A 27,511-nucleotide genomic window follows, 5' to 3' on the forward strand; every position below is an offset into this window, starting at 1 on the left:
TAAATCACAGAAACTCATTTACTTGCTAATGTTAACTGTATCTTGCAAGGAAGTGCAGATCGTAACTGATCTCAGAGCTGTGAAAGCAGGGCCAGTGGCAGCTTGCCTCGCTGTCTTGGTTTCCCTTAGTTTACTGTCAAATACATGAATGTTATCTACAATGGGCATGCGCAAACCACCAGAAAAAAGGTGGCGGCCTCTCAAGTCACCCTGTTCCAATCAGTGTTAAGGTGAGACGGCCACACCTTCAGAGACACCTTGCTATGAGATTGAAATAAGCGTAGCTTTCAGGGGCAAAAAAAACGAGTGAACACATGCACATATTAAATGAGATGAGTTTTTAATTTATGGTTTGCCCTGAAGAAATATTACTGTGAGGTGTACCAACCAAATGGCCAGTGAGTGTAACATGGCTGACTTGTGGAAAACCAACCAAACTGCAAAAAAATGTTATAAGGAAAAACTTTTTCATACTTATTTTATAAACCAACACTTTTTTTTGTAAAACGGTTTGTAAAAAGTTTTCTTCTTGAAAACCAGAAATGAGGTATGATGAAATTAAAAAATTCAAGTGTAATTATATGAGTATGCATGTAAGTGGAGCTGTAGAAAATCTGTACTGTTTAGGAAACTTTCATCTGCAAACTCTGCCAGGTAAATGCCACCAACAATGTTATGTCAGTCACATTTTTTTTCTATATATTTTGACTAAATTAGTTTTTCAAAGCTTAAGATTTCTGTTTTAATCCTCTGCAAATATGTTAAACATAACAATATAACAGAATTACACAACACAGACCATACTTTCATTACTGGGGTTTATTAGACTGGCACTAATAAAATTAACACAAACATGAAAAAGGTTGGTTCAAACTTTTGTGCACAGCAGTTGTCAGTTAAAAAAAAAAAAATCAGAGACTTATGAACACTATAGTAAAATATGTTTTGACTGAGTTGTGATGTAGACAGTTTATTCGCATTTGTTGAAACCATGTGCACTGTGGAGGAGCAGAATGAGCACATGAGAACAGAAAGAGCCTCCAGCAGGCCACTAGTGTGAATGTCTCTGACCAAAGATTAAGAAACAGACTTCATGAAGGTGTCTGGGGCCTGACATCCTCCAGTGGGCCCTGTGCGTATTACCTGGCACCTTTTAGCATTCGCCATAGAATACCAGAATTGTCACTAGCCTTGTGCTTTTCAGTGATGAGAGCAGGTACACACATTAAAGGGTAAATGGTAAACTGACTGGATCTTATATAGCACTTCGCACAAGCACTTTTTTTCTATGCTCTTTCTATTTAACATTCACACGCATTCATACTCTGATAGAGAGCAATTTGGTGTTCGTATCTTGCAAAAGGCTGCCCAGCCAAAGATATTTGGCATGCACACTGGAGCAGATAGGGATCGAAACACCAACCTTCCGGTTAGTAGGTGACCATGAGTAAACATATCCAGTATGATTTTTCTTTTTCATTGAGATCACAGACACTGTGACACCGACTTTTGCTAATTATTTCTTCCACGCACACTTTTATTACAAAATGATATGAAGAAGAAAATCTTCACACACACACAATGTTCTGCTCTAGAAAATCTGTCACATTGGATTGTTTCTTTAACTCAACATGGAAGCTATGTTTTTACCCAAAGAGATGACTCGTGACTGCAAAGCAGTATAAAAATTGTTTCCTGTATATGATTGAAAAAGTGAACTCAAGCCATTTCAGCTCACAGGCACCGGCCACATTTCACTCTATCCACACTTCTGCCCTGCCGGCTCTCTGCCATCTGGCTGTGATAGACCCGTGAGTCCACAGTGGATGGGCTAATGGTCAGGGAACCCTGGCATGGGAAAGGGCCTGGCAAAAGCTACAACACGGTGGCGCAGATCTGCGATGCGAGCCACCGTTTCTGGGTCCTGAAGAAGGAAGTTCTTGAAGTCCTGGAGCTTTCCTGCAAACAACAACAGAAAAGAGAAATGCTCAGATGTTTATTCTTAGCTTCCTCTGTTTCACTACCACTGGGCATTTTGTCTTCTCTCATGCAGCAATTTTAAAGACCGTGCACTATATTTGACTTTATAAATTCACTAATGCTATTACAGTTAATAATGAACAGTTTCAAACTGTGCTTTAGAAAAAGAGTTTAAACATGTTTTAGGCATCCACTGAGCTACAGATTAATCTGCCCCCCTCCTCACAGCAGGCTCACCTGTCTTTTTCTTGACATCCAAGGCAATCTTCAAACCCTCATCCATGAACTCGACAACTTGCACAAAGTCAGCTTCTTTGAACTGTCTCGAGGTCAGGGCTGGAGCACCTGACAGAGAAGAACACATCACTCAGGTTGAAATAGACTATGAACTATATACTTCCTTTTGTGCTTTTTCAGTTTTACGTTTTTTAAATTCTTGTTCTTGCTTTTTTTCTGCTAATTTGGCCATATGTTTTTAAAAATAGTATAGACTTGGAGCTTCTTAAAAGGTCAGTAATTAATCTATACAGATTCGACTACACAAATACTAATGGTTGCCAAAGTGCAGGACAAAAGAGAAAGTAATAAGTGCAGTGCGTTGGATTACAGGTAAGAAATATTGCCTTAAGATAATGCTAAAAATGAGGGAGTGTAGATGAGAAGCTCTTGAACTTCCTGGAAGATGATTAAAAAGCCAAACAAGTTTAATTAATCATGAACAGCTCAGTGCTTGTGGCTTAATTTGTGGCTGACTAATTTCCATATGCAGAACTACATTTTTAAAAAAGCAACACAGATTAATTGAAGAAGGTGGTGAATGTAAAATAAATATGACAAAAAAAACTTTATAACATTGCTGAACAACTGATCGGTTTCTTTTAACATTCAAAATGAATATACAGGGAAGTGCATGGTTTCACAACACCCCTGGTGTGTGTTTGGCCAAACACAGTGTGATGTGAAGCTACTTCTTACCTAGTCTGAGGCCACCGGGCGTCAGGGGGCTCTTGTCTCCAGGGCAGGCATTCTTATTGGTGGAGATTGACGCAAGCTCAAGTAACCTCTCAGTCCGAGCCCCGTCAACACCCCTGGGCCGCAGGTCCACGAGGACCAGGTGGGTGTCGGTCCCACCTGGAATTTTTAACGAGGACAGAAGCATGTTCTTTTGTAGACACACAAACCTCGCTGTGAAGCATTTGATCACAGCACCTTGTCACACCAATGTATGAAACACAGATATTAGATTTAGCTTAAGAAGGAGTACTGCTTGACATTTTCTCCTCTTTTATGTGCTTATCTGATTCATGCTATTTATACATTTCACAACGCTGAAACCAAAAAAGCCAAATTAGATTTTGTTCATTTAATAAGATTTAAGTGTGAAGGAGACAAATAGATCATTTATTTGGATCCCCGTTAGCTTCCACAAGAGTAAATGCACATGTTCCTGGAATACAGGCCGTCAAAATGCACTTTTTTAAGCAGGACACGTAAAAGTCTAACCAATAATAGTGACAACCACCAAAGGTATTATAAATAGCTTTATTCTAGACATAATAAACCAAAAAACCCACAATAATCCGAGTTGCTGGATGACTGTGTGAGGCAGTTTTTTGTTTTCCTTTTGTTTTCTTTTTTTTTTTTAAGTGAGGACTCACTAAATTGCTGTTATTTAGGAAATGAGTGGATAATTATGTGTTCAGAGTATCAATGGAAGTACCTGATAATGTTGCTTTCTTTAAAAACATGGATAAGTCATTAAACAACCTGTCAGCTAGTTTACCTTGCCTGGGCCGCAGGATTTGCTCATTAGTTCACAAATTTGTTGGTTATGGACAAGATGACTTTTATACTGATGCTTTTTTATCTTGGTGCTCCTTACATCAACTATACAAAGGCAGCTCTCCACAGCACTTCATTTAATAGTCAAACATTATGAAAATCTATCAGAGTAGCCCATGTGCAACTGTGTGTAATTCTACTACTCTGGAATTATCATTTACAAGTTCATAATGTACAGAGTTCAATTTTCAAGATGGCTGACCATTAAAATAGAGAACTCTACAACATAAATCTCAAAAATCACCCCCAAAGAGAATGACAGTGAGGAGATTAATGGGATAGAGTAAATCACAGGCCAAGCGTGTTCTGGACTGCGTTTTCTTTTTTCTTTTTTTTGCTTGTTTGTTTTCTTAAGCACACATTATGTCTGAAGAATGCTGCTAATTAGACAACACTTAGGAACTGACAGCATTATTTATAACCTGTGGTGGAACAAGAACATTTTAGGCCTCTTCCCACTTTGGTAATGACGCTCTCCATTAGCTGAGACTATGGAAGGTAGTTGTACAGTGTACCTCCTAGTAATTAGATCGTGTGAACTTATTCTACCTTTGTACTGAGAAAATGCAACTGGGAGATGCTAACTAATTAGATTCCACTTCCAGTTTACAGAGATTTTAAGAGTCATCCAAACGTTATAAGATAAGATATTATTAGTCTCTGTGATAGTTTGTCACCTGAAGGGAACTTAATCAGGAAAGTCAGACAGGAATTGTCTTTAGCAGTTGAAACTAAGTCAACCTACATTTGTATAGGCTTTGTAAAAGCACTGAATATGTGTTTTACTGGTACGGTCTTCCACTCTTTCCAGTTATTTGGCTAAAACATTTACTAAGGGATTAAAGAAGGGTGTATGTACACACTGCAGAGTAAGCACAGGACAAGTCTGTATTTTTAGAGTATCAATTGAAGGCTATACATCAAAAAACAGCTGAGGCCAGCGTATTGGATTCAGTACAAGATCCAAGCATTTGCTCACAACCGCAAAGTGACCACTTTCATCTGATTTTATTTTCTTGACTGACAAGGCAGGCGCAGCGACATCAGCCTATTTGCACATCATGAATTTAAATGGATTTGTGCTTTTTTTCTTGCTGTGTAATTTGCATATTGTTACAGGACATTTTATGTGAATTTTCAGTGTTAAATGCTCCGTGCTGAGTCTGTGACTTGGAAAATAAAGAATTGAGTAAATGCACACTAGATTACCTGATACCAGAGTGTAGCCTTTGCTGAGAAGAGCTGCAGCCAAAGCCTTGGCATTCTTTAGCACCTGGTCAATATACTCCTTAAACAGGGGAGACTGTGCCTGGACACACAGAACCAAAAGTGTACAGTAAGTTTATCATTTGGCTATCAAAAATAGATACAGACATCAAGAAACTGTATGATGTAACTGCATCATGTCTAAAGTTTTATTAACAAAAACTAATGTTATATGCATCTTGTGACAGAACAGATTACTTCCCCTCTGCTGACTGAAGTTTATGCAACATGTTCAGGTTGTGCAGACCTGTCTGAGTGCCACTGCTACAGCACCAATGGCATGGTTATGAGGTCCACCCTGCAGGGAGGGGAAGACGGAAAAGTTGACCCTTTCCTCGAGGTCGTACATGATTTCCTTTCCGTTTTTGTCAACTGAGCAAACACCCTTCCGATAGAAGATGAGCCCTGGACAGAACAGAATCTTTTGCTGATGAAGCACTTTTACTATTCTCTAAAAACCAAACCAGGTTTGCTTCTCAGTAATTTGATTTTTGTTCCCACCCGTGTCTCTTACAGTTTGACCTTACCTTGCTCCACGGAGGGACTTGTGCGTGGTGGAGGTGACCAGGTCAGCATGTTCAAAGGGTGAGGGGATGGCTTTGGCTGCCACCAGGCCACTAATATGAGCCATGTCAGCAAGCAGGTAGGCATTGATGTTGGTGCACAGCTGGAAGAAAAAGAGGCAGGATGAGGGAACAGTTATAAAATTAAGACAAACATGTATACACATGTGGCAGGAAAGTTCCAGTTTTTTTCAATACAAGATCAATATGACAAAGACCAAAGAATTGATTGTGGACTTTATGAGGATCAGGAAACATGTGACCCCTGTTTCAATACTGGAGGTCGATGTATATCAGAATTTTCTATGAGTCTGTTGTGGCCGCTGCCATCCTCTATGCTGTTGCATGGTGGGGCAGCAGGTTGAGGGTCGCAGATGCCAACAAATTCAATAAACTGATCTGAAAGGACAATATTGTTGTGGGGATGGAGCTGGACTCCTTTAAGGTGGTGTCGGAGAGCCGAATTTTGTTGAAAGTAAGGACAATGCTGGGCAATACCTTCCGCCCACTCATCTGTGCTGACCAGTCACAGGAGCAGTGTTAAGTGAGAGACTAAGATCACCCAAATGCACCACTGAAAGACACAGGGAATCAGTCTCACTGTACAACTCCTCCATCTAATACACAGTACACAGTGCAATAGTTATACCCTTAATATTTGCACACCCTCTACTGTGAAAATAACAAAAATAACAAAGTTTTACCTAATAAAGTTTCACCTACTAACCGGAAGGTTGGTGGTTCGATCCCAGGTCTGCTCCAGTTGGGCAAGATACTAACCTCCATGTTTTCTCCGATCGGAGTATGAATACTCCATTGGCATATGAATGCGTGTGTGAATGTTATAAAGGAAGCACTTAGTAACAGCTTAGAAAAAGTGCTTGTGTGAAAGGGTGTGAATGAACAAGTTGTGTAAAATGCTTTGAGTGCTCAGATAGAGTAGAAAAGCGCTATAGAAGGACCAGTCCATTTACCATTTAGATACAGCCACTTAAACTAGCATCCTCATTGCTAACAGGACCATGATGGATACCTAGTGGATTCCTGACCAATTGATCCGTGACTGTAATGATATCCCCCGCTGCCAGGAATGTTAACGCCCCCAAGCAGCATTTATGAAAACCAGTGGTAATGTCTTGTGCATCAACCAGGGGGCGCAGTTCTAATTGAAGTCGATTCATTACAGCTTTCTACACATGCAACCATGCATGTTTTCACATTGATCAGGGTTTCTATAAATATAACAACGGAGGTTGTGCACACTGAACTGATGCTTGCATTCTATAGTTATTACTGAATGATGTTTCTGAATATGAAAGCATGGCACTGCAATGTTTTTTAAATTCAAAAATGAAACTCGAAATTTAAACGCAAATTAATTGTAGGTTGGTCCTGCCAGAGAAGAGTGTTTTTTAGATGTGATATCAAAGGACCATGAGAGCACCATGATAGCAAAAAAAAAAATGTATGTGCCACAATGAAATATGACAGAAATATGTTGGGCTCTGTTCTAAATTTTTAGGTCTCAGTGAAACACTTCTGTACTGCAGGCGAGGGAACCAAAGCTTTGGTACTGCCCTTGCATCTACTGCACATGTAGAGGCAATCTGCGCATGCCAAATACTCAGTGTTGGGGAGTAACGGAATACATGTACCGCCGTTACGTATTTAAAAATACAAAATATGAGTAACTGTATTCCGTTACAGTTACCATTTAAAAAGGTGGTATTCAGAATACAGCTACTTTGTTGAAATAAATGGATTACACGGCGGTATTTTTCTGTTTCATATTGTCACAGGTCAGGACTGTTTGGGTTTTGTTTGACAGCTATGTTCTGTTGTTCCAGGCGGCAGCGTTACAGTTGCCATGGTTACGGGATGACACTCTCTGCGACTGTGTGTTTCCTGGGTGAGAGAGCGCCTTTTTGTTGTTGTTGTTGTGCTAAGCTAATAGGCAGAATGCTACAGTCATAGCCCTAAAGAATGTAGCCTCATGGGCAGTGTAGTCCGTGCTGCAGGGAGAATGGACTGCCATACCCGTTATGTGTCTGTGCGCATGAGGAGGGAGAAAAAGGAGAGTGGAAAAGTACGAGGTGTCACCGAGCAGAAACGGGAGCTGGAAGCATGTAAATATAATAATAACCACTGCAGCCAAGAAGAGTGCCTGACGAGCCCAGTTGTAAGTAAACTATTAAAACTCGACTGTACACTGTGTTCGTGTTTTCCTCCGAAACAATAAGTTCCGTTGGAGCAGCCTTTCAACGCCTCTCTCTGTCTCTCGCTAGCAAAGTTGACCCAGACAACAAAGTAAAGCTAGTTTTCGGCTACGAGCCCGACACGGAACCTGACGTGTTAGACAGAGGTCCCTTTACTACGGTTCGAACCTTCAGTAATAGTAATAAATCACATTCATGTAGTTGTAAACAGCATGATAATATATTAAGTAATCCAAAGTATTCAGAATACGTTACTCTCATTGAGTAACGTAACGGAATACGTTACAAAATACATTTTGGGGCATGTATTCTGTAATCTGTAGTGGAATACATTTTAAAAGTAACCTTCCCAACACTGCAAATACTGTATGCATTGGCTTTGGAAATAAACAAACATTCATTGCAGTAATGATCACAGTTATGCATGGTTGCTTTGGCAGTAGTTAAAGCAAAAAGTTGCCTGCCGTTAATACTTGTACCGCACATGTGTCTGACTCCTTTTATAATACTGCACTGTGAAATGGACACTCCAAATGCAACAACAGATACAATGCTGGTCCCCCAAAAAGTTTCCAACCTTTCAGTTACTAAATCAATGTAATAGTCTATTTTAAATTTAAACAAGCTCTTGATGCATGCCAGGTAAGTAAATCCCAAAAAGTTGATTCTGTTCATCTGGATGTAGCGTTTTCAGTGAGAGAAACATTAATCACTCATCCAAGAAGTCACTTGGATGAGTGATGAGCTATAACAGAAACAACAAAAACTGAATATGAAGTAGGAAAACCTTAAATTTATGGAATTCACATAGTAGTATATGCCCCGTTTTTGGGAAGGCACCATGAGATTGCTTTGTCTGTTCATATTCCCAAAGACCAGGCCCAAACAGCTGATAAGTTACACACCCACGCACATCTATGAAGTTAAAACTGGTCCAATAATTTAGTTTGAAACAACGTTCAAACACAGCCAATGTCAAAAGAACAACTTTGAAACACCTACATAAAAGAAAACTAGGTGAAGATCTGGCCTGTCTTATGCAAAATGTAGAGAAATTATGGGGCACTCAAGACTCTTGCACAATATAAGAGTTTAAAGAGTCTAAAGAATAAATCAAAATATTAAATTTCAACCTAACAAAAAAAATGAAGGACATGCTCAAAAATCAAACCGAGGTCTGTAGAAGCAACGACACAGCAAACAACAGGCTAAATAAAAAATAAAGTTCTACCAGTCTCAGAATAACCTTCACATGCGGTTTGGTATCTATGAAGAAGCTTGTGTGCTTGTATTATTTTCTGTATTTAATTTTCTTTTTAATTTGATCTATTTATTAGATTAGATTGAAATGGATGAAAGAAGAACTGCTTACTGAAAACAGTTTTGGCGATTTGCTGTGTAAAATGTCTGAATGGTCGAACTGACTGTAAAGTTTCATCCATGGATTTTACATTTTTTAAAATTGAACTTTGAGTTTTTATACTTTAATGGGTGAAATGTTTACAACGAAAACTAACAAAAAATGTGAAATTCCATTCAGTTTTATTTATACAGCCCCAAATTAAACCAGTGGCCTCAATGCACAGAAATCTATTTAATACTTCAATTTTTTTTGTCTCCATTTATTTATTTATACTATTTGTGTTTTATCTGTTCTAGTTCTATTGTACATATTAACCGGCATCTGTTTGTGGACAGCAGAGAAAGAATTTCATTGTACAGAGAAATGCTTACTTTGTACACGACAATAAACGCTTTGAATCTTGAATGTTTATATTATTAGGCAAAGACCCTACAATAATACTGAGAAAATCATCTATAGCTAACTATCCAAGTCCTTTTTTAAGACAATTTCCTTAGGGATTAATAAAGTATTCTGAATCGGGTGCAGTTCCCTGTGCTTTACAAAGGCTTTAAATTAAAATCACTGAGCCTCCAGGATTAGCCCAAAAACTATGAGGTGAAAATACCTTCTCTTTTCCATCTGGATTAGATTTGCAGTGTAAGGTTTTTGGCCTTTCTTAGACACCGTCCCCTGTTTTAAGGTGATACAGTACTGAGTTCAGAAAAAAAGTTCAAAAGAGAGCCGAAGCTATGATGTCCCATCTGGACAGGCCTCTGTTCCACTAGCTTCTGTTACTCAGCGCAATCTTACTTAGCATTTCTTTCATGGGCCTTTTTTTTGGGGGGGGGGGGGGGGGGGGGGGGATGGGTCTTTTTATGTTTTGGAACAAATCAGCGCTCACCATGTTTAAAAATTGTAAACACTTATGATTTGCTCTTATGATAAGCTCACTGCAGCTCTTTTCATTTAATATTTTTAAATTCCTACTGATCTCTGCCATCTGTAAAGTTCTCTGCTCACAGTGCTCAGTTGGACTTTACTGCAGACATATTAAATATGACCCCTAAACTCACTGTGGACTCTGCCAGGCGGTTACGTCTTTTCCAAAAATAAGTGATTTAATGAAGACACCCAAGCCCTGATAAAGCTCAAACTTAGCACTTCAGCTTTAGTGAGTTTTTGACACTGCTCAAATATCGATAAATTACATTGTGTATGCATATAAAATGTTTTTCAGATACAATGTCTTGGCACTACATTTACATTTACCCCCCCCACAGTTAAGATTTGAGGACTAACTCCATCTGTTAACGGTACCCATGTTCTCTAAGGAAAGACATTTCAAATGAGAGCTGGTGTAATTACATCCTTCAGCAGTCTTCAGAGGCCTGAAATATTATAACGCAATTCAATAAATCCTTGCTGTCTCTTGCCAGCATTTATTGAAAAAGGCACAAACAATAAATAGCCCGCTAACATGCAAATGACTCACTGGCGAATGATCAGAGCAGTAAACAATCTTTTTAGTGCTCCAATTAATATGCATTATCGTGACAATCTCTCTTCCTCTCATATCTGAACTGGATCTGCACATTTATTAGATTAAAAGGAAAGAGGGTAAAGAACACAAGAGGGTGAAGCACGGCAGTTGATGAATACCGATAGTAAAAGAAAAAAACACACACAAAAAATGAACAACTCTACAATCTAGGTAGCTCACCCCCGCCTAAAAATGTGAAGTCTGCCTAACAGATTCGGCCATAAAACAGAGAACAGTTGCACAGAGACATGCCAGGGGGAAAATATGGCCCCTCTTCAGGCCTAGTGGCAAAGTAGTTATGGTGCTTAATAAAAACACAGCTCTGTAATGGTGGGACACTCCATCTGATGGTACTAGCTAAAGTGGAGCTCTGCAACAAAGGGAAACAGTCATGGAGTGAATGAAGTGAATCAGCGGGTGGGTATAACAAAACAGATAAAGGGGCCTCTTGTGCACCGTCAAAGAGAACAGTGAAGTGTGTGGTTAAAAGTCGCTACTGAGTACTCGTGACTCAGTGTGAGTTGAGTAGTCAACAGAAGAAGAAAGCAGCTGTATGTAAAGTGTGTAATGACCCTGAAATTAGTTCGTGTTTGGAAAATGTTGAAGCTTCAAAGTGAATGCTCTTTATTTAGAGCAGATGAGTCTCCATTTCTGTCGGACAAAATTAGCAAAGACACGGTTTGAAGTAATGCTGGCGAGATGTGACCTGTCGGTACGGGAAGCTGGTGTGTTTGGCATTACAATGCAAAGAACGGAAAAAGACGGGGTGAGCTGTGAATGCAGAGAGTTCTCCGTGCACCTTCTTGATGCGGGCATAGTCAATGAGCCGGGCATAGGCACTGGTGCCAGCGATGATGAGCTTGGGCCGGAACAGCTTGGCCGTCATCTCCATCTGGTCGTAGTCTATAAGTCCTGTTGCAATCTGCAGAAAGGGAGACAGATTGAGGAAACAGAGAAGATAAAGGAAGAGTGTGAAAGAATAAAGAGAAAGTGGAAGAAGAATGTGAGAATATTAGAGGGAATGTAAGGGTCAGGAGAAAAAAGGAATATGTAAAGATCAAAAAACTGTCAGATATCTGAGTATCAAGAGCAAACATATCTACACGGAAGAGAGATTTTTTCCATTTGAAGCTCATTCGAAGCAGCTGTATTTGAAGTACTTTGGCTACCTTAAAAGGGGAAGGAATTTATCTAAAGGAGGCATTTACACCTATCATATCATGGAAGAAGATGGAGCAATTGCAGTAATGCACCCCTACTTATCCTAATTTAACCATTCAGGGACCTGCTATGCTGGTGCAATGAACCTGAACAGATTCAGGTTGGTTTCGAGACTCTCTCTGCCCCCTTTTATTAAAATGAACAATGTAAGAAACACATTAGACAATCCATTTTTTCCAGTAAATGCAATTTGAAGTCACATGAAATGGAGCCAGGCTCACCCTGTCCAGTGACCGATATGTCTGATGCCTCATAGTGAAGTTTTGCCCCTCTAGTCCACCTTTAAGCGTCAGAAAAGAGAAGCAGTGAAAGACACCAGAATGCAGCCGAAAAACAAAGTGAGGGACAAAAACAATGGTGAATAAGGCAGACAGAGACAAGAAAAAGAAGAGAGAAAAGGGGGAAGGAAAGCTTTATTTAGACAGCCTGATAATCTTCCATCTCCAGAGCACATCTACGGATGCCCCCTCACTCCATCAACCTGCTCATTGTGAAGACAGAGCCAGTAGTGCTGGCCAGCTTGTCGATTTCCCATTATCTTTCTCACAGAGGGGTCCTGCTTGCCCATACATCAGCAGGTCTGGACACACAGACTCTCATGACCATCCATCAGCTGCTACCAATACTGCAACTATGACCCCAGAAATAAAATATAAAAATATAAATACACTAAATATAGTCGAGTGATCATAACTTTATGTTAATTTTAAAAAATCACTTGTTAAATCTGATGCAACCTAACTTAACAGATGCTGGTGCAGGTGGAAAATACTTTGAATGTGTTACAAGTATAGCAGTAAGGCTACATGGTCGCCGTATATTGACTATAAACTTGCGAACTGCCCTGTGTCAGCAAACAGCTGCCAGCAAGTGTCTGTTGCGTTTAAGTTTTGTGAAGTTAGACACTAAATCCCAAGCCACACTGCCTCATGTCTTCCCTCTGGGGGCAGGGAAACAAACAGGATTTTCTAAAAGGCTATTATTGTCTTTACATTTCTTGCTCTTGTTTTGTGTTTCTTTCAATGAATAAGTTAATAATTTTAAACAAAAAGAGTAACACTGTAAAAAGATTCAAATATAGTTTAGTTATTCCAGGTGTTCACATTTGATGAACACAACTGCCAATATTATGACAGCAATCTAAGACATGGCTTATTGCTCAGTGTACATTTACTGTAATGTGGCAGTAGTCATTATTACATTATTATTTTAAGTTTAAATTCTATTATAAGAAGAACTCCTAGCAAAAAAGCTGCGTGTGTCGGCCTTGTGCAATGTGTTTACATCTTACTCTAACATACTGAAAGCTTGACTGTCTTAACATTTGCTGGCTTATTGGCTTTTGGAAGACTTCTCACACTGACATTCGTAAGACATCAAAAATACATCAGTATATCTTCCAGTTTTCATACTCTACCCCCAAAAAGCGAATCGTTCTACACTGGTATAAATAGTAGGGCTGTGCGATATGACCAAAATCTCATATCCCGATATGACATTTCTTATCCCAATAACAATATATATCGCAAAATAGTGCATTTTCTGTAAATTCTGTAAATCTCGGGGAACTCGACTTGTGTGAAGTGTTTTCAGCTGGGCGTCGTGTACCTGGAGTCGAGTGTTTTGACTGATGCATTAAACTATACATTTTTAGACATAACTTGTACTGGCTGTCATTTTCTTTGTATTTATTACACGGTGTGCTGTGGGGAAAAGCCTGTTCTAATGTTTGAGTCTAAGGTGTATTTTGAACACCTGATGGCTTCTCATCTATTAACTCTCTCCATACTTTCACGTGATTCTTGCGTAGGTGGTTGAAGAGGTTTGCCTGCTCTGTGTTTTCTGGTCCGTGTCAGACTTTTCATAACCAAACCCTGTCCATGCTACAGAGGTAGCCCCTCGTTTAGGAATAAGGTCCTCGATTTGTTTTGACTGGTCCTTCTGTTTGGAGCTACCTGGTTCTGCCTCATCTTCACTGGCCATGCTGGCATTCTCTGTGCCCGCATCCACATGGTGACTGTAAGCATCATTTATAGTTACCTTATGTTTTTATTTCAGGTAATTTGTTTGACGCATATTCTGAAATTTGATGTTTGAGAAAAATGTATATCATTTCAGTGTATTTTGAAAAGTCTCAACGGGATCTTTAGCTTTATTGTGAAAGGTTTATGTAGAAAATAAACAAGCAGATGGCGGAACCACACAATGATTTTATCGTTGTTGTTGCTAACGAAAGTACGCATAAAAACAGTCGCTTGTCCGTCCATAGTGTGGTTATTTTAAATCGCCACTACAGTGACTATCAAAACGATGAAAAAATATTGCCGTAAACAGCTTATTTTGCGACACCACAAAACAAACGATAGCATAATATGAAACGATGTTTTCATATCCGATATGTATATTCATATCATCCGATATGTATCATCCTATCAAACAGCCCTAATCAACAGGTGTCAGTAGATGTTAGTAGAAGGTTTTTCTACTTACATTTAGCTTGTAAGGCATTGTCTCAAAATAGATTGAGGTTGCAGAGATTCTTTTCACATCAGACATGTAGCCGTGAGACAGACTGGAGTGAGAAAAAACAATATATACATAAAGAATAAAACATGGAAGTTCAAAGACTCTGTTTGTAAACCTTTCACAAAATTTTATTCAATATGAATATCAGATTTGTAGGAAACTAAAAAAGGGCAGTAACACATTACAGTTGACCAACAACTTGGGTGGCTTTAAAAGTGTGTGGATGAAGAAAAAACAGGACCAACAATGAAAATAAAGCAACAGTGAATACTAACTGTCCACCATCAGATACGTCCAGGCCCATGATACGATCGTGGGGATTGAGTATAGCGGTGAAAGTGGCAAAGTTGGCAGGAGAGCCAGAGTACGCTTCGACGTTGACACCCCACAGAGCTGGATCCAGGTCAAAGGCCTCCAGAGCTCGCTTCTGACAGAGCAGCTCAATTTGGTCAACCACTCCTCCTCCACCATGAGACCTGTGATGGAAAATTTGTTTAAATTCATCTAATGTCAATGTACTATTGGTATGTCATTGTGACTTTCTGGTACAAAGACGAGTGCTTGAGGATGGGAAAAGAACTAAGTGCAAGCTGTGTTCACATGCATGACATGCAATGTTCCCTCTAAGCTGCGCACGTGCGCAATTGCGCACTGCTGGCACGGTCTCTGCGCACAGAAAATCTTCGTTGCGCACAAAAAAATCTAACCTGAATTTAAATTAAAATTTCAACAATTCTGTTTTGCAGTGTTAGTCAGTAAGTGACTGGCTGCTCACGTATGGGATTAGAACGATGCCACCTTATCCCATAGTCCAGCCAATGATGCGATTCACATTCGTATATACGCAGCTAAGCAACGTCGACAGGCTATGACAGCGTCCTTATGTGCCGACACCGGTGTTTTAGCTAGCAAAGCGGCGTGGCTGATGTGGAGTGAAGCCACGTTAATGACAACGTGTACAACCATTGGAGATGTGAGCAGGACAGACGGAACAACTGACGGGAAAAGTGTGGACTTTATACCAGTTTTTAAATTGTGTTGACAGGCCACGTAAAACCAGAGTTATGATAAAAATATTTGCAATGTTTAGTTTTCTTCCTGAATACTATCGTTGTTTATATTTACTGCGGGAAGAAACGTTCTATAAGAAAAAACGCTCGAAAGCCCGTGAGCAAAAACAAAACCAAAAACACCCCCACCCTTTCCTATTGGTCGAAAAAAGTACCATGTCGACCAATCAAAAAATGATATGGCAAGTTGTTAAGAAACGGGGGAAACGGCGGTGTTTTGAGATGTGAGATGTGTAACTTATGTAGTTAATGTGTAGTGTAGTCCAGCGGTCCCCAACCCCCGGGCCTCGGACCGGTACCGGTCCGTGAGTCGTTTGGTACCGGGCCGCGAGAGTTGAGGCTCAGGTGTGAAATGTATGGTTTTCAGGGTTTTTATAGTTTTTATCGTTAACTCGGTTTTCCTGGGTCTTTTCACGTGTGTTATGAATAAATCTTCTTTTTTTCGGTACCGGTACTAGTTTTATTTTGTTGTATTTATCCGCAACACCTTAAATAGTTTGAAATGTTTATTAAAAAAAACACCTTGGCTGCATTTAAAAAAAAAATACCTGCAAAAAACTTTGTTTGCCAAACTGAGTTACTTTTTTGAAGAAGTAACTATATAATTAATTGCCCAACATTGGTCATTATATACTGTATTTTGCAGACGGAGTTACAGGACTCTCTCCCAGACCACAGACTCATAATACAAGTCAGAGCTTCATAAAAAAAAAGAAAAAAGAAGAAAGTTGTGTTTTCAAAATTGGAGTTCAAGTTATTTTTACTCCCAATAGTGTTAACATACTACACAGGTCAATGACTACATTTTTGTTTTACATTTTCATTGTAGTGGGCTAAAGCAGTTAATTAAAAGTAGTCTAACATAAATGTAAATGCTGTAATTTGATTATCTTAATAAACCATGTAACTTGGATGGATTCGATGCTGGTGTGACCACAGTGCACACGTCTGATGTCGCTCACAGTGGTCCAAGGGATCGCTCAGGGAGTTTGTGTGTTCGCTCAGACACATGGAAAATTAGAGGGAACATTGATGACATGCTTTATCTGTATTCACTATCTGGTTGGTCCCTTAAACCAGGGATGGTTCATTTTTGGCCAGCAGAACAATGCCGTGAACACAACGGACAAGCCAGTGTGGTGAACTGCTGTTAACTGCATTCCATGCAAATACAAAATGAAATTATCATTCATCAGATTAGCTATACCAGTCTGTTCAGTCCATTAAATCTATTTTTGTTACAGTCAGCCCCTGATGGGAACTGCCTATATAGCCAACAGCAATCGCCAGGTACTTGCTATCTATTTGTCTGTTGCTTGGGATTGAGCAGGTAGAACATATTGGTAAAAACCAACACTATGACAGGTATACATTATGGACACAAATGTTTTCTATAGTCTAGAGTCATCAGTACAAGCAAACCCTCTAAGTAAAGCACTAATTTTGCATTGTCATTTGGTACATCGCTGTAAAACTGTTTAGACTACGGCCCCTTTAACATATTTTCACACATTTTCCACAAACAGTAATTTTAATCAAGAAAGATCTACACCAACCTAGACCCAAAACTTCCACAGCAGATGTGAGGCATCTCCGGTGAAAATCAAACCCTTTCAGTGGAATTACAGATGAAGGTCCAACAGATGGCTACTTTACAAACCACTCATTCAATGAGATCATCCTTTTGTTACATTACATTAAAAGTGGGAGAAAAAAACAACAGATGAGTGGGATGTTGGGGGGGAAAAAAACAAAAATTAAAAACACAGTCAGTGGGAGAGAGATTTGTGGTAGGATTGTATTCCAGGAATCAAAGACATCAAATGAGATGAATTTCAAAACATGTCATCTTTCTGGTTGCTGCTGATAAATGCGACTTATCTGAAGGAAATAACAGAACTAAACTGAAAATAGAAAACATGCAACTATCAGCCCGGCACTAAATTCTTCAAATATAACCCCTCAGGAATTTTCTTTGGAAAGGCAGAGGCTGTGGATTATGTACCTGGTATGAAATTACTATCATGGGTAAACAAGACTACACAGTATAGATCCGTGTGTATTTGTGCACGTCTGTAACAAATATCCTCAAGCACATAATATTAATAGTGAAAACAAACAGAGGTGTGGCTGAATAAAAACTTACTTTATGACAGGGTTGCGTGAATATTTGTTGGTAAGACAGGAGCCGAGAACTTCCTGAGCTGCTCGGCTGCAGAAATTCTGCAATGAGAACACACAGGCGGACACACACAGATCAATGGCACGAGTAGACAGAAGGGACAAGGACAGCAAATTAAAGTCTGTTAAGTGATAGTGAGAAATCCCCCTCCGGCAAGAGGCAATCATTACAGTATTGAACCTCTGGACTTCCATAGACTAACACTCTGCACTTTCCAATGATTATCCCCTTGCAGCTGGAGGATACAAGATAATGCAATAAATGTTTCTGCACATGCTGAATTACATCGGGATCGTTGAGACGCACTGAGAAACAAATTTTAGTCATTATTGCTAGAGGAAAAAAAGTGTACTGTTTCCTTTGTATCTTTTCAGTTTGCTCAAGATGAAATTTATTGGCTGGACTCATTGACTGATGATGTCAGTAGATGCATTCCTTTGCAGATGGCTTAGATGCCTTTCCTTTCCTTTTTTTAAAATCTGCAATTACTGCAATACAGTAGAACTTGACCAAAATCTTAAAATCTGAGTGATGCAGCCCCGACTGTGGAGCATAACTCTCTTGTATATCGTCACACTGGTCAGTAACAGCATCTGACATAAAATGAACACAGACAAATAAAGTCTGAATCCTGCCTCTCTGAGTGGGGTGGTGGTCGTGGTGTGTTGTTATGCAAATGCTTCACCTGTGAGCCAAGAGGAGATCAAGGCAGATAACAGCTCCAGTAACAGCTTTCTACTGCATCCGTCTGTCATGACAACTACTGTGCATATATTAGAAAGGAAACGCATTTGCTTCTAAGTGTCAGTGTGTGTGTGTGCAAAACTGTACGTCTTCTCATCGGAGGAATGTCTGTCTGAGCTGTACTGTGATGTGAGTTGCAGAGTGAGCTGGGGAGGAGGCAGAATGAAGACATCAGCTTTATCTCACACTAGAGTGGTCAGGCTTTGTGTTGAGAGGGGGCTGACATACTCCACTGAACAACTACTGTGGCGAAGAAGAAACAGGAGGAGAGAGAAGGAACAGCAGAAGATAAAACCTCGTCTGCTCTTCTGAATAGTAAAATTTTTCATTTCACACCATCCAGCCTTGGAATGAAAACAAAGAGCTGCCCAAATCTTTCTGATAACTGAGCTAGTCTTGCTTACAACAAGCAGAGTTTCTTGTAAGTGTTTTTACTATTAAAGAAGTTGAGTTTGAATGACTTCCAGCCTACTGTGGGCAGTTTCTCAGTGAGTGAATAATGAATTAACAGCAAGCTTGATATGAATTTATTCCTGTCAGAGATCATGACATCAGTTTATGAGTTGTATGTGTGAGACAAAAGTTCAGTTTTAGAAGCCTCAAAGGCCAATGGAAATATTTAAAACAGAACATTTAGAGGTATACAACATTAATGCAGACAGCAAGAGGATTCAAGAATAAATAATTTGGCAGAGTGTGAATTTCAAATGCTATACCCACAATCATGTGTTGGATTTGGTGTGCACATCTATCACAAGACCTCAAAGGCTTTTCCCTCACTTTTCCAGCCAGCAGTAACATGTAGAATAACTAGAATAAATATCCCAAAGTCGGCGCATTCATTCATTAATGAGAGGGGATTAGTTATTCTCAGACAGTTGCACTGCTAACATGTCAGGGAGAGGCTATCAGCTCTCTGAGACACTGAATAACTGCTTACATTGACCATCTTTGCTTAAAAAAAGAAAGACAATTGAATCAATACAAAAAGTGGAACGAGTGTCTGACTGACTAAACCCTTTTAAAAATAAGGTTTTTTTTAACAAGTGAGTCTGTCGCCTTACAACTCCATGACAACAGTTTTAAAGGACTGGGAAAAATTCAAGCGCCTGTTCTCAACTGAGTGTTTTAAGGTGGTAATCATGGCTTATATATTTCAAATAACCATCCGCTTCAATCAAAATGACGAGAGGAAACAAAACCATTTATAGATTAACATAAAAGGTGTGCGCTGACGTATTCTGACTTTCAATGTAGGTTTCTATATAGATTTACTAGCAAGTTGCACCAGTTCAAACTGGGCTTTAATATAAAATTCTTTCATATTTACAAAGAGATTACAGTGTGTAAGAGATGGGAACTCAGAGATTTTTGCAACTGACCCTGCTGCATTTACATTTCTGAGATTTCCTTTCTCAGAGAACAAACTGATTTACTAATGTTTGCCACATACAATTTACTGCCAGTTGCGCTGATGTTGAATGCTATTTTTTTCACACTTGATATTTAAACAAACTCATGTCTGTGATTGGAAAACTAACTGCAACCACAAGCGAAATTTGGAGATTGCGCTCACATGCCATTTTGCGCCACTTAATCTGGCTCCTAGTACCTCAGATGCAATGAGCTCCAAACCACGGCGCTGCCTGTCCTTCTCATTCTGCAGCAGATTCCACATCTCGGGGTCATCCTGAGCCAGGCTCTCCTGACCCGTCCAAGGACGATCTTCATCCGCTGCACGGGTGGCAGCGTGAGACTGGTGGGCACGTGCACTGAGACAAGCAGGGACTCGCTGGCACAGTGGCTGTGGGTGGAAGACGAGTTGGGAATATGAGGAAAGAAAATACAGAAAGGAAAAGGTTTGATTTAGAGTTTGTCAGCTTTACACAGATATCGCAGTTACAGTAGAAATGTTTTCTAAAACTGTGTCATTGCACCAAAGTGGGTCATAAGGACTAACATGAGTTGCCAGAGTGTGCGTGTGTGTGTGTCAATCATCCTGCAGCTAACAGATGGTTGTATTGGATTTCCAGGTACAACTATTGTATATTTCCCACCTAATCATGTCGTTCTCTTTGTAGTCTGCTGAAAGCTTATCATCTCAAAGTTGAGAAATCAAATTAGTTTGACTTGGTAACCACAGATCATGCTGCATTTTTTAGTTTTTGGTCACCATGTTGCTGCTAGCTGTCCTATTACAAAGAACATCAATTCTCTAGTCTTTATTTGATCATTTCATATATTTAAAGTGTCATCCTAATTTGTCCTGTACAAATTAGGAGACATTTGCCTCCTTTCAACTACTGTGCTTCCCTTACACTCTAATGCAGCCTGGTATAATTAGAAGCTGGCGTGTTTTCGTGATATCAATAATCAGCATGGTTGTTCAATTATGCCTCTATCAGCACTTCTATAAACTGGGACCGACTTCTACAGCCTCAGTGTACCAGAAGGAGGCATATAGAGAACAGATTCAGCACTTCCTGCTTATCTAATCTGGACTGGGGCTGGCGAGTTCTTCCTCTGCTGCAATGCTTGATCGTGTGAGAGTGCAGACTCCATACAATTTTCACTGGCTCTTTTCTAAAGTGAATCCTGATCCCACTTTTCTTTGTTAATATGACACACCACCGACACGGTGCTTGGACCATCAGAAAACCTCTGAATACACACAAAAAAAGGTTTGTGTTCTATTTAAGTGGATTTCCATTATAACTCTCAATCAAAAAAGAAGCACTGTGTGGGAGAGCTGTAAGGTTAAATAAAATGTTGACAGGTTGATTGCACTCAAAACAAATTGGCTCATTCTCTTCATTTAATCAGCAATATGATGATGATGACTCTGTGCTGAGATCAATCGCCCCACTACAAACCTATAGTTATCATCTGTACAGGTGTGCTGGGGCGTGAGGGACAGCCTCCCTTTAATAGCACCATTAAAAAGCAATTAACACAATACTTAGGACTCTTTAAGGACACCCATATGAAAAACGTGTAATTATGCTTATTCCATGCAGTGTGAATTAAGTTCGGCTTTTTAATCATTTGAAATGGCATTTACCAGTGTTGTTTTTCACAAGCTTTAAGAGATATATATATATATTCTCATTCTAAATAATCTCTACAACATAAAAAGGTCTAGCTATAGTATAATTCAATACACCCTTTAAAAACATTAAATAAAATACCCTAAAGATAGTTTATCACCTTCATTGTGGTTGTCTACTTCTTCCTCTGCTCCCCAGTGTGGCAAAAGAGACAACGGTGACACGCCAGGGGAGCCAACTGGCACACTAATGACTGATTTCTAATAGTCTCTTCCCTGGCCTTCTGTCACCAGTAGCATTTATGATGGTGGAGATTTCCCTCCCCAGGATCCTGGAAAAGACAGGGCCTGGGAGACAGGTCGAGCTGCCTCTGAGGACACATTTCTCACCAAAAAAATCACACGGGTCATTAAACCTTGACGGGAACTGTCCTTTGCTGTCTCTTTTTCGACTGTGGCACACCAACGCCAGGAAACGCAGTGGCAGAAAAAACCCAAACTGAGTGGCTACAGGGTTACTGAAGACTGAAAAACAGACAAGGCTGCCTCTCCTTTCTCCTCTTCACCTTCACCTTCATCCTTTCCCCGCACTATCCTGTCACCCTACGCCGCTAAGCACTCTCAACCAAGTAACATTTGTGTGGCATTTTTGTTAGTTCCTCTTGTCATCGATATGAATTTCACAGTGTCCAAATGGGAAAGCTCTGAGCTTAATCAGCCAAAAGACAGGTTACTCCCTGTTGTGTTTCTCTCTGTTTCCCTGCTTCATTTCTCAGCCTTGATCATTATGGGAGATTAATTAATAAACACAAAACAAACTGATCCAAGAGAAGCGAGAGCCAAGATACAAGCACCAAATATGTCACAGCGGGACTATTTTTAGGCAACAGATTACGCTGTCGTTTGAAGGTGAACTTGATGAAAACTCTGCTGTGAGAAAAGGGGCGGGATAGGCCGCGTCAACCTGGGTGCTGAGCACAAAATAATGGCAGAGTCACAGATGCACTACATCTGCGTGACAATGATAAGGTAATTGTTGGCATTCTGCCTTCCCTGTCAAACATCTGTGCTCAAAGTACAATTGCGAAATAGAAGAAAAAGGAAGGAAGAAAATCATTTCATTAATCCTACTTCTGTATTGTTTTTGCCCGTTTCCTGAAGCAGCTCCCGAGGAGAGTCAATTTTACAGATGACTGCTGTCCATCAGCAGCTATACCAAACAACAATCAACCCAGAAAAACACACACACACACACACACACACACACATGGGATTAGAGTGGTGAAAGTAGGTTGCAACGATTCGAGTAACTCAAATAACTCGATTATAAAAAAAAAAAATCCTCAACGCAAATTTTTTGCCCTGGGTTTTCCAACAAAAAACTGATAACACAACAGTAGCAGTGAAGATGACGCTGTTGTAGTTTAATGTAGAGTCTGTCCACACACACACACACACGTCAAAGAACAAAGAGGCGGAGCCATGCTGAGAAGCAGAACCCGATACTGTAATCACCATTAAAAGCATTTCTGTTAAAAACCCGGGGAGGAGTCCTGCATCGAACAACCTGTTTTACAAGATCCAATATGTTGAAAAAACGTTTTTGTAGCTGCTCCTATCCACTGCAGCAAAAAACTGCTAGACATTATTGACAATGTTGGTCACTAATAACCAGAGAAGTCTGCTCAGCGACAGGTTGCTTCTCCCCAAGTCTGGGACCAACAGACTTAAAAACTCCTTTGTCCCACACGCCATCAAACTGTTTAACTCCTCGCTGGAGGGGAGGCGGAGGGGAAACAGGAGGACAAAGGGGGCGGGGACAACTAAGCAGTAGTTTTTGCACAAACCAAACACTAAATAAGAACTGATCACTGTGCGCACGATCTGATATCCTTGTGTTGGTGTTGGAATAACTATCTATTTATCTATCCATCCCATTTTTCTATTGCAGTGATACATGCAGCGAGCAGGGGTGAGTCTAAAGGGGGGCATGGGATGTACTAGATCATATTTAATTCAAAGCTTTAGTAACATTATTTTGCTTTTATATTGATTAAATTATATTAATATTTCAAAATATAAAAATAAAAGCTTTTTTCAACCCGCAGGCCAGTAAAAATATACATAAGCTAGCAGAAGTCACTGACCCAGTGCTGTTTGACGCTGAATAATTATAAACATGAATTATTAAAATCTACACCATCAGAATGTCTGCTTTCTGCAGCAGAAAATGTTGCATGGAAGCATAGTGCAAACCTCAGACAATGCTGATTTCCTCACTTCATTCCAGCTACAGCTTGTTCCTCTAAAGGCTTAAAACCACACCTTCTCCTTTATTCATTACAACATTTAATAACTCGGGATAACTTTTGTGATTACAAAAAAAAAAAATTAAAAAAAAATGAAAAAAAACTCGGACACACGCACACCCCACGCACACAAACCAATGAGCAGTTCATTCCCAAAAGAGCTGTCTTTTTTTTCCTTTTCTTAATATTTACTATAGCTCATTAACAAAACAGAAGTGTTTCTTATTCGATCATGTAATTAACTCAGAGAATAATCGATCCTCGATCACTAAACTAATCGATAGCTGCAGTCCTGGGTGAGCCTACAGAAGAACACAACAGATATTTAAGGTTGCAGAGAAGAAGTGTCAACAGCGCAGCAGCATCCGTCAGTTTGACACAGCGCTGCCTCTTCCTCTGTCACTGACTAATAGCAGGGCTGCCCATTACAAATTGCCCTGTGATACACTCTGGATGACACTAGACTGGAAATCTAGACTAAAATCTGGACGGGGTGAGGAGGCGTAAAGGGACAGAGGCACAGTCAAGACGACTACACTCCATTCGGATCAAAGGATTGTCAGGGTGACAATCAGAGACTTAAGCGATACTGGCAACAAAAGCAATCTTCAGGAGGCGTAGGCAGTGGAACGGCACATTTATACTGTAATCTTTGCACTGCACTTCTTAAAGATGGTTTCCTAGTGCTTCAGACACATGCTGTGGATGCTAACACTTTTGGGTTCAAGGCTGGCTCAAAGCCTTTCGTCCTCTGAAACCCCGCTCATAAACTCTATCAGGTCTACAGTGTGAAATATGTTTTTGTTCAAGTCATCCTAGCTTTTAAATCTTTTAAATCATTTTTTGGGCAGCTAAAAGCTACTTTGGACCTTATCAATGCAGCTAATCCTGTCCAACAACGTAATCCGATTAATGTAAATCTGTCAAAATGAAAAGCTATGCACTAGTTGTGATTCTACCGAAATTACAAGGAGAGAATGTCAACTTTAAAATGTTTTCTTCATTTGATTCACAATAAATACAAATAAATTAAAAAAAGGTTGTCTTGCAATTGTAGTAGACCTGACTAAACATATATGTTTAGTGAATGGGAGTCAGTGCGCCCCAGGGCAGCTGTGGCTACAATGTAGCTTGCCATCACCAGTGTGTGAATGTGTGTGTGAATGGGTGAAAGACTGAATGTAGTGTAAAGCGCTTTGGGGTCCTTAGGGACTAAGTAAAGCGCTATACAAATACAGGCCATTTACCATTTACAATCAACACAACATGCTGAAGTTCAAATTGAGCATCAGAACGAGGTAGAAAGGTGATTTAAATGACTTTGAGCTTGGCTTGGTTGTTGGTGCCAGATGGGCTGAGTATTTCAGAAACTGCTGATCCAATGGGATTTTCCCACACAAATATCTCTAGAGTTTACAAAGAATGTTTTTTCTTAAAGTTTCTTTTGGTAAATTGATGTCAGTTTCTTGGTTACATCACTGATAGGATGACCTTCCTACTGGTCGAGTTGTTAAAGGCCTTCGGCCATATCAGTAAATCTGTAGGAGGCCACATCTCTTACTGACAACTAAAGATTTTCAAGTGTTCAGCAAAGCAAACCCAAAAAGTTTAGATGTTTGAGCTACGTTTAGTTCAACATGACCTCTAGCTCTCACAAAAACCATTGGTTATAAAAAAAAAAAAGTTTGATGTACACGATTCACTCTACAGTCTGTGCGAACAGCAGCACTCTCCGATGTTTTCACAAACAATCTTATTATTGTCTCTACACCTCACGTCTCACTTTGCAAAACCTGAACTGATGAAAATCAAATCTGAAAATAATGTTAATTACAAAATTCAAATTCCATATCTGTCACTCACAGGTATATCTCAGATTTCTGTATAGTTTTTTTTATTTCATATTTATATCCTGTTCATAGCCTGTACATAGCTTGTACTCACTACAGCCTGTACATACTCATAGTTATAGAATACTCACAACATACTTCATACCGTGTACATTATAACATACCATAATAGACCCATTTCTGTAATATACTTACATATCTATATTATTGCTAATATATATTGTAATATATCTATATCAGGGCAGCACGGTGGCAAGGTGGTTAGCACTGTTGCCGCACAGCAAGAAGGTCCTGAGTTCAATTCCAACATCAGGCCGGGGTCTTTCTGTGTGGAGTTTGCATGTTCTCCCCGTGTTTGTGTGGGTTCCCTCCGGGTACTCCGGCTTCCTCCCACCATCCAAAGACATGCAGCTTGTGGGGATAGGTTAATTGGAAAATCCAAATTGCCATTAGGTGTGAATGTGCGAGTGAATGTAAGCGCGAATGGTTGTCTGTCCCTGTGGGTTGGCCCTGCGACAGACTGGCGACCTGTCCAGGATGTACCCCCCCTCTCGCCCTATGACAGCTGGGATAGGCTCCAGCGCCCCCTGCGACCCTGAAAAGGAGAAGCGGAAGCGGATGGATGGATGGATATCTATATCACTAAAGCACTTCTGGATGGATGCAAACTGCATTTCGTTGCCCTGTGCATGTGCAATGACAATAAAGTTGAATTCTATTCTATAAACCCTTTGTCAGCAGGAATGGCAATCAATAAACATCTAAAATATTTACAGTTATTTATTATCAGACTAAATAATCTAAGACTGTACTTACATTAACTGCATTTGCATTAAACTGTACGTGACTCCAACCTAACCATGCCACTTCTTCTCCACTTTTTCCAGCAGGCCAAGATACCATGCGAACACAACTTTACAAAGCTAGGTCATTAGAGCTTAACTTATATGAGAGATCGTTTTTCATGCGTAGATATAATTGTTAGGTCCCAATAGTTCCAACTTCCCACACAAACTTTAAATACACTGTTTTGGTTGGGGTTTTTTGTTTTTTTCATTTTTAAAGCATGCTGATATGAATCTAATACTCCAGAATAAATAAAAACAAAGCCAAATCTGGTTTGCAACAAAGTTTGACTTCCTAATGAGTTGTTGTCCTTCTTTTTTCATTTTTAAAACCTCACTTGTTTTATGTACTTACTTTATAAGAGTATGTATTAATCCAAAGGTAGACAGTACACAGTTCAGTATGATTTCATCCAGTCTTTTTTTTTTTTTTTTTTTACAAAGTGATCATCTGTCAAGCTAGCACAAAAACATACAAATACATATAACACATCCCGGTTCCAAGTTTTGCACTGAATATCATGTTATCTTTAATGAAGGTTCTTGTGCAACCATTATTAATTTACACTTAAAAAATAATAATAATGAATTCACTTTTTATGCTTGTAAGCTGTGGCAGTCGCTGTGGCATCATCACGTGGACCCAGCTGCATTTACCTAACTTAACCTCTGGCAGCCTCAAGTTTCCATGAATGCAGTGCATAAAGGGCAGAAAGAAAACAGCTAGCGGTTTATTGCTGAGCATGTCTATTTATTAAATATAAACAGTACACTTTACTTAAGCAGCAGTAAGAAACATTACCCCAGGGGCAAAATAGCACAGAAATATATTACAGTTACCCGTGTGAGCTGTCTCAGAGCGAATAGCCGCATATTTCCAGGTAGACCAGACGAGGAAGCAGCACAGCAGCGCCCACACCCCTGACAGAAACGAAGGGCTGGTTGAAAAAAACCAAAAAGGGTAGT

General features: G+C 39.8%; 1 protein-coding gene across 1 annotated transcript; it reads right to left on the minus strand.

Annotated features, from left to right (window-relative positions):
* Nucleotides 1-801: 801 nt before the first annotated feature.
* shmt2 (serine hydroxymethyltransferase 2 (mitochondrial)) lies at nt 802-27,511 on the minus strand. The gene is given in 12 exon segments (XM_084929475.1): nt 802-1,959; nt 2,218-2,325; nt 2,956-3,111; nt 5,032-5,131; nt 5,336-5,493; nt 5,611-5,755; nt 11,552-11,674; nt 14,464-14,545; nt 14,775-14,975; nt 17,716-17,792; nt 20,108-20,299; nt 27,386-27,511. Coding segments are annotated over 12 exon segments (1,503 nt in total). The 5' UTR covers nt 27,419-27,511; the 3' UTR covers nt 802-1,831.

The sequence above is a fragment of the Perissodus microlepis genome, chromosome 5 (genome assembly GCF_051167445.1).
Source record: "Perissodus microlepis isolate ML-2025 ecotype Zambia chromosome 5, ASM5116744v1, whole genome shotgun sequence".
Taxonomy (NCBI): Eukaryota; Metazoa; Chordata; class Actinopteri; order Cichliformes; family Cichlidae; genus Perissodus; species Perissodus microlepis.